Genomic DNA, 8,160 nt, shown 5'->3' with positions numbered 1-8,160 from the left:
TTTTTTCCTTTTTTTTTTTTGTTTTTAATTTTGATAATGGGTTTGATAGAAAACAACAAAAATCGAAAAATAAATTTCTTTTTTCTTCTTCTTTTTTTTTTTTTTTTCGAATTCGAAAATCCGCCTGAAAAAAAAAATAAAAAACTTTTCCCTATCCCCTCCCTCTCCCCCTACCCTACCCTACCCTTCCCACCCGTTTCCTAGTTATTAATTTAAAAAAATTAAAAAAATAAAAAACAATGAACGGTAGATGGCGGTAGGTTTCCGTTTCCGTTTCCGGTTTTCCGATTCGATTTTAAATTTCACTTACTTTCCCATTCCCACTCCCACTCCCTCCCCTTTTTTTCCCTCCTTTTCTTCCTTCCTCTTTTCAATTTTTATGCGAATAAAAAATAAAAATGTCCGGAATAATAATTGTTTTGCATTGTTTTCTTTTTCTTTTTAATTTGAATTTTTTTTTCTTCTTCTTCTTCTTCTTCTTCGTCTTCTTTTACTTTTTTTTTCAGACGATTAAAAATCAAAATCCTGAGTAACGAAAAAAAAAGGAAAAGAAAAAAGAAAAGAAAAAAGATATCGTTTGTTCCTTTCACAAACGTTGTGTGAATCAAGTGGTTAGGCAAAGAGTTGGAAAAGGCAGTGAGTGAAGCCGTTATTAACTAGAATTAATGCAACTGTGATTGGTAGACGTAGCAGGCAATAAAAGTGACGGACCGAGTTGTTGATGAAAATAACTTTGTAACGTGTCCTCAATGAGAGTCGAAAGCTTTTCCCGGTCGAGGTCGTTTATAAAACCAAAATGCACAAGTTCCTGAGCCAGAAGGAGAGATGCATCGTTTTCCGACACCAAACACGTTAATTGACGATTCATTTTGTCATCCATTCTGAGTAGTATCGTCATCTGAAAGAAAATATATATATATATTTTTTTAAATCATCTCCCTCTTTGTTGCACTTTCCCCTTTGACCCCCGCCCCCGCCCTCGCATGTTTCGCAAGCAAACGGCATTTGGTTTAAAATACATCCATTTGTACTTACCCACAACTCACAACTCTGTTCTTTCGGTTTTACGTTGCACATCATGTTCACAACCCGTCGGTTTTCCACGTCGAACGGCTCCGGCGTGACGGATTTGACGCTTTCCGCCATTTCGGGACTTATGGCTCTGGGTCGTGGCGGAGGAGGTGTGCGAGCGCTAAATGCAGTCAGTGGATATATTCCGTTTTTAACGTCTTCGATGAATTTTTCCAGTTTTTCCGTCACGGGAACGTCGCACATCCGCGCTTGGTGCGGTGGCCTCCCGTCCGCGTGTACAATTTCGGCAACCACCGTTTGTTGTCCGAATAAACCATTGATCACTTCGTCCGTGATTGTTTCGGATATGTTCGCTGTGCTATTAACTAATGCGTGTGCGGATAAAAGTTTCAATGAGTGAACCTGTTGTGAAAGAAAAATCGATAAAATGATAATAATCATTACGGGTTTTTGTGCAGGCGGGAAAATTGTTTTTCTTTTCAGAATTATTTTCTCACTTCGAATAAAAGAGGATGGAAGAGCAATTCTCTCGCGCTTGGGCGATTGTTTGGATCTTTATTAAGACATTTGTGTATAAAATCTTTTTGCCTAGGATCATCCAATGAGTCTATCGTTCTATTTATGTGGTCTTCAGTCACCAGTGTCCCTGAGTCTCCGTTTCCTTGTATTTCTAAGGCCGCCATTTCTAAAGCACACATGCCAAACGAGTATAAGTCCATGGCAGGACTATCTTGAACTGTGAAAAAAGAATAAACAAAGTCAATTTATTTATTTAAAAGTGTATTTCTCTTAACGTCGACAACAAAAAAATTGTTTACCTCCATATTCCGGAGCTATGAAATGCATGTTCTTCATACTCTCCCGGCAGGTTTTGACGTGGTGATGTATAGCATCAGGCGCCACTGTAAATAATTAAACGATATGGAAAATATTAGTGAAATGTTAAAAACAATCAAACGTCGACGACTTCGAATCCGTAGAAATCGGCATTCGATGGGTTCCACGTTCGAGGGCTCCGCCCGGAGACACAAAATGGCACTGACATTGGCCTACGAGCGACATAACGCGCCCCCGCCCTCGTTGTTCCCCCAACGACGACGATATGTGAATTAAATCACCGCGAATCCGCGACCGATCACGACCGAACGTAGTCTCGAAACGTGACGGAAAATCTCCATCGAATTTTCCACGTGATCGTGTCATCGGCGTTTTCCTATTACCCTCCGTGTAGTCGATCCGTACGGGAAAAAAAAAATAAAAAGAAAAAAATCAGCAACGCCGTAATAATTGTTCGAAAATAAAATAATAATAATAATAATAAAACAAATGTGTACATATGAATCGATGGCGCTCAATTTTTTTGATGAAACAAAACTTACCAAAAATTTTTTTTTGACAAAACCTGAAATAAAAGATTAATTAACCGAAAATAACGGGGGGGCGGGGGTGGGTGAGAGGGAGGAGTGAGGGGAAACGCATTTTTTTTTGTTTTGTTGTAATGAACAAACAAACAAACAAACAATCGGCTTACCGTTCCTTGGAAAGCTACAAGAAATGAATTTATTTATAATTATTATAAGAGAAGGAAAATACAACAACCACTGCCTTACCAATCAATGGCTTACTATCAGACACACCCATAATAATCAAAAAGGATTTTTTTTTTTTTTATTGTTGTTGTTGTTGTTGTTGGTATTGGATATACAAAAAAAAAAAAAAAAAGGAAAATTAATAAATTAAAAAATAATAATAATAATAACGAAATAATTAAATAAATTAACTAATTAAAAAAAAAAAAAAAAAAGAAAAAAATTTTTGAAAACAAAATAAAAAGTAAATGACCTGACACATTTTATTTTATTTATTTATTTATATATATATATTATGTATATATATAAAAAAGGGATAAATTTTCGCGGGATTTAATTACCTGATCCTATTTTGACGAGGCCATTGTGTTGAATAAAAATCGTGTCGCAAGTCAGATTGCCATGGATGATGGGCGGACTGCATGAATGCAAATAACTGGAAAAAGAAATATCACCATTTTATCGGCCCCGTTAACTAGTAACCTTTTTTTTTTTTTTTTTTTTTTTCTTTTATCTATCCGAATATTTATTATTTTCTCTTTTCTATTCTTTTTCTACAATGGCATATTTCCTCAAAAAAATTCGATCGTGATTGTGATGCGGGCCGATCCGCGACATTTTCCCCTTTTTAAAAATCCGTCTCTTTTTTGTTTTGTGTTTCCAATCTATTTGACGCGTGCATGCGTGCGTTTTCGTATAAAGAAAATTATCAACAAGTTTTTTAAGAGAGAAAAAAAAAAAAAAAATCCTCTCATCGTAGTAGCATCATCCATACGTCATACATACGTCAACCTCTTTAACAATTTATTTTTATTATATTTAAATACCCGTACAGGTCTCCAGAAAAAAAAATTCCAGGAAGGGGGATTACGTTAAATCATTTTTTTTTTTTTTTTACTAATCCCGTATCGAAATAACAACATTTAATGATGTAAAATAGAAAAAGGACGAAACGGAAAGAAAAACAAAAGAGAAAAAAAAACATTTTCCTATGACATTCATACAGCTTTTCCATTTTTTTTTTTTCTATTCAATTCGATTTCCGTCGTAAATAAAATAAAATAAAATAAATAATAAATAAAAATTTCATCTAATATTCAATCTAGGAACAAAAATAAATAAATAAATAAATAAAAATAAATAAATAAATAAAAAATTATGCATCATGATGTAAATTTCATATGCGGAAAATAACCCACGTATGCAAATGAAGGTGAAATAAAATTATGCCACACACACACACACACTCACAACATTTAAAAGAAAACTGTTCGACAAAATGGACATTTTCCAATCCGATTATGTAAAATTTTGCCAAAGGAAATAACGAGGGGAGGGGGGGGAGAAACAGAAAAAGAAAAGAAGAAAAGGATTTAAAGTTAGAAAAAAAAAAAAAAAATTCACTTCACTTTGCCAGTTACGTATGAAAAAGAATAAAAGATAGCGAGCGAGTGATTGATTGATTGAATGAGATGGAAAGGTAGATAGATAGATAGAGAGAGAAAGAGAGAGATAAACCGCGAAATAAAATAATAATAATAATAATAATAATAATAATAATAATAATAAAATAAAATAAAATAAAAACAACACAAACTGTATAAACCATATTACACTTACCTTTAAGCTGACCAAATATGGATCACTGAACCGACTTTACCTTTTTACTCATTTATATATATAAATATATTTATAGTAACCTTTGACCCTTTTTATAGTTTTAATTAGATATAAAATTATAAACGTACTGCCCAGGTCCTGATTTAATAAGGTATCTTTTTTTAATCGAACCTTCGATACCCAAACTATCAGGATATGGTCAGTGCATTTCTTTTGTACAAAATTTTATTATTAATATCAATAATAATCATTATTATTAATATATATAAATTCAATTTATTTATCTTATTTTATTCACAAAATATTCGATCCATCGGCGAAATAAATAATAATAATAATAATAAAAAAACAAAACGCTCTGAAATATCAAAACAAAAATAAAATAAAATAAAAAAAAAAAAAATTTTTCCTTGTTTTCCAACAACAGATTTCTTAGAAAAATCAGGTTCGACAACAGGGGAAACAAATAAAAAGACCTCGCGCGTTTCCAATTTTCCCCAAAAGATAAATAATAACAAAATCAATGAAAATGATGATGATGAAGAAGAAAAGGAAAAAATAGAGAAAGAGAGAGAAAAAACAGAGAAAAAGATAAAATCCCGCACACGCGGAAAATTTTCTACGCACTTTTCCTTTTAAGGACAAAAAGAAAAAAAAAAACATCTGACTCTCAAAGGAAATGCCAAAAAATTATATAAATAACTACTACACATGTGTGGTTGTGTATTGAAAATGAAAATTTAAAAAAAAAAAAACGTTGATAATAATAATGATGATGATGATGATGATGATGATCTTTGTTTGTTTTATAATAATGGCGGATAAAATAAATTTACCATAAGTAGACCGTTTAATCTTAACAACACCCGACTCCTTTCGTGGATTAATAAAAAAATACAAAAAAAAGAGAGAAAAATAATAATAATAATAATAATAATGACGATGATGATGATGATGATGATGATACTAAAAACCAAACAAATCATCGACGTCAATAATTTTTTTTTTTATTCATCCGATATTCTTATGATCCCATGACAAAACTCATAAGACTTAACGTGGAATTAGACGATGCAAAATGAAAACAACGCAGAATTTCTTTTAGAAAAAGAAGAGAAGAGAAGAGAAGGGAAGAAAAGAAAAAATAATAATAATAATAATGGAAGAAAAAAAATATATGCTTCCGATTGAACATCATCGAATTTTGTTTTCCCTTCTTTTTTTTTTTTGTGATTTTTTTTTTTTTTTACTCAACCATCGACCAAGATTCTCGTCGATTCTCTCTCGTCTTTCGAGATTTTCGAAAGAAAAAAAAAAAAACGAATTTTTTTTTTTGTTTCCTTTTTCTCGTTAAACGTTTTCGGAAAATTTTTTTTATTTACCTGAGAGCAGATAATATTTGCGTGCACCATCTTTTCCATGCGGACAAAGGTAACTTTTTGACGTTTCGTTTTGTGCGTTTTAGGAACTGTTTCAGCGAACCTGAAGACATGTATTCTGTAATAAATATCACCTGTAAAGAAGAAACAAAAACAAAGAAAAATGAAAAGATGAAGGTATTTACGTTTTACATACAACTCATCCCTCGGGAAATTTTTAACAATTAAATAATTTCCGATGTTTTTTAAAGGAAATTAACGCGAAGAGACGACTCACAAACGAGGGATGATAATGAATGATAATGTAAATAAAAGTCATTTAAAAATTTTCCAACCGGAAAATCCTAATTTTTAACCGGAAAAAAGCTTTTTTTTTTTTTTGGTTGTTGTTGTTACACTTACCCGAGGTTTATCGTTGTGGGTGTCGGTCCAATACCTATGAAACTTAACAATGTTCGGATGTTCCAATTGCGTGAGGTTCTCGAAAACCTGTTGGATTTTCTCTTCTTGAGCTTTGAAATTTTTACGCTCAGAAAATTGAACCTCGTTCCAAACGACTTCGACTCCCTCTTCGGTGTCCATCGCAAGGTACGCGCAGTCGATACCCGGAACATCTCGTTGTTCAACCTGTAAACAAAAAAAAAATTTAATCTTTCGTTAATTAATTGCCGGAACGACAATAAAATAAAAATAAAAAAAAATTGACAGGTTTGATTAAAATCTTAAATTTTTTTTTTTTTTTTTTTTTTTTAGCACCACTTTTCAAACGTTGGCAATCATACAATACAAACTTCGTCTCTCTCTCTCTCTCTGAAATAAAATAAAAAAAAAAAAAAACTTAAAATTAAAACACGTATTACATGATAGACGACGGGCAAATTTTTATTTTTATTTTTATTTTTTATTTTTCCAACACGTGTTCTTTTACCTATCAAATCTCATTTCTTTTTATCTCTCTCTCTCTCTCTCTCTCTTACTGTCTCTTCTTCCTCATCCCTCTCCGAGAAAAAAGTAAAATACTTTGTTTTCTTCTCTAATTGCACCGTGAATTCAATGTCGAGGACGAACGACACGAACCATAAAAACAAACCGAAATAACTCGTGGCAGCAACCTTTAAATAATAATAAGAGACAAACGACAGCCAGCCAGACAGACAGACAGACAGCAGAAAAATTAAAAAAAAAATAAAAAAAATTTATATATTTATATATATAATTTATTTCTTTTCATTCATTATTTAGAAAAAAAAAAAAAAAAACAAAATTGTCGAAATTTATTTTCGTTCGTTTCGCTAATGAGAAATTATATATAAAAAAGATTACAAGAAAAATAAAGCAAAGGTTAAAAGAAAAACAAAACAAAAAAAAAACAAAAACAAAAAGCAGAAGACGATTCGTTAAGTGAAATTTTCAATATTCCCGCGACTTTATGAACAAAAAAAAAAAAGAAAGAAAAAAAAATGCTGTTTTCCCCCTTCCCCCGCCTTTTGTTGCTCCCCTGATTTCTTTCTCTTTTACTTTATCCTTTTCTTTACCTTTTTTTCTCGTCTCGTATTCGACTTGAATTTGTTTTTTTCTAAATCGAAATTTCTAAAAACTTACAAAATGATTCAATTACGCTCATCACAATTAAAAGGAAAACGTGATAAAGAAAAGACGAAGAAAAGAAGAAAAAAAAAATAAAAACTGCGGTCGAGCAATGGAAAAGAAGCACAAAAAAACTGAGTCACAACTTATTATTATTATTATTATTATTATTATTATTATTATTACAATTTTTCATTTTGTATTTAATTTACGAGACGACAACATCGTAATAATATTATTAACGACGATTCCTCGAATCGGGAAAAAAAAAAACACACATTCGAGTATTTAAATTTCACGATAAAAATTAATAATAAATGGCGGACTCGAAACTTCCGGTTCAAGGTAACAATTAATTTATTTCGTGATACCGGGAAAGAAAAAAAAAAAATGTCGCCACATGTAAATTTCCACGTAATGCTAACCATCGAGCGACCTCCCCCCCTCCTTCCCCCCTTCCGGTTCACTTCGACTCAATCTTTGTCTTTATTAATTTTCTTTTTTAACCGGAAATAATTAATACTCCGGAGAACAGAAAGAAAAAGAGAAAAAAATTTTTTTTACTTTATTAATATTTCTTATTATTATCATCATCATCATCATCGTGAGCTTTTCACGAAGAATTTTCCATTTAAAAAAAAAAAAAAAAAAAAAAAGCGGGAAAAAGTTTAATTTAACTTTCAAAACGATTATCATCCATTTAATTTTCATTCATTCATTCATTTATATTCTGAACTTTTTTTTTCTTTTCGTTTGAAATGTTACGCGAATGTTAAATAAACCTTAAAACCTTAAATAATTTTTCTTTTTTACTTTTTCAACCCCATTTTCTGAACAATACATTCTCACAGACAGACGATTTTCTCTCTCTCTCTCTCTCTCTCTCTCTCTTTTTTTTTTTTTTTAGAAAAATAACCTGCAGTCTACAATCGATTTATTTATTTTTTTTATTA

The 8,160-nt window shown here is 31.3% G+C and overlaps 1 protein-coding gene across 1 annotated transcript; it reads right to left on the bottom strand.

The window, feature by feature from the left end:
• Positions 1 to 652: 652 nt before the first annotated feature.
• On the bottom strand, positions 653 to 6,400 carry Phum_PHUM000590 (uncharacterized protein; the record flags this gene model as incomplete). The annotated part of the gene is made up of 8 exons (XM_002422520.1): positions 653 to 898; positions 1,036 to 1,434; positions 1,530 to 1,768; positions 1,851 to 1,934; positions 2,963 to 3,057; positions 5,624 to 5,754; positions 6,023 to 6,247; positions 6,389 to 6,400. 8 exons carry the CDS (start codon positions 6,398 to 6,400, stop codon positions 653 to 655), a joined length of 1,431 nt encoding a protein of 476 aa, XP_002422565.1.
• Positions 6,401 to 8,160: the final 1,760 nt, after the last annotated feature.

Source organism: Pediculus humanus, genomic scaffold (assembly GCF_000006295.1).
Source record: "Pediculus humanus corporis 1103172107360 genomic scaffold, whole genome shotgun sequence".
In the NCBI taxonomy this organism is placed as follows: domain Eukaryota; kingdom Metazoa; phylum Arthropoda; class Insecta; order Psocodea; family Pediculidae; genus Pediculus; species Pediculus humanus.
Note: the sequence above shows the minus strand (reverse complement) of the source record. Positions and strands in the feature narration are given on the sequence as shown.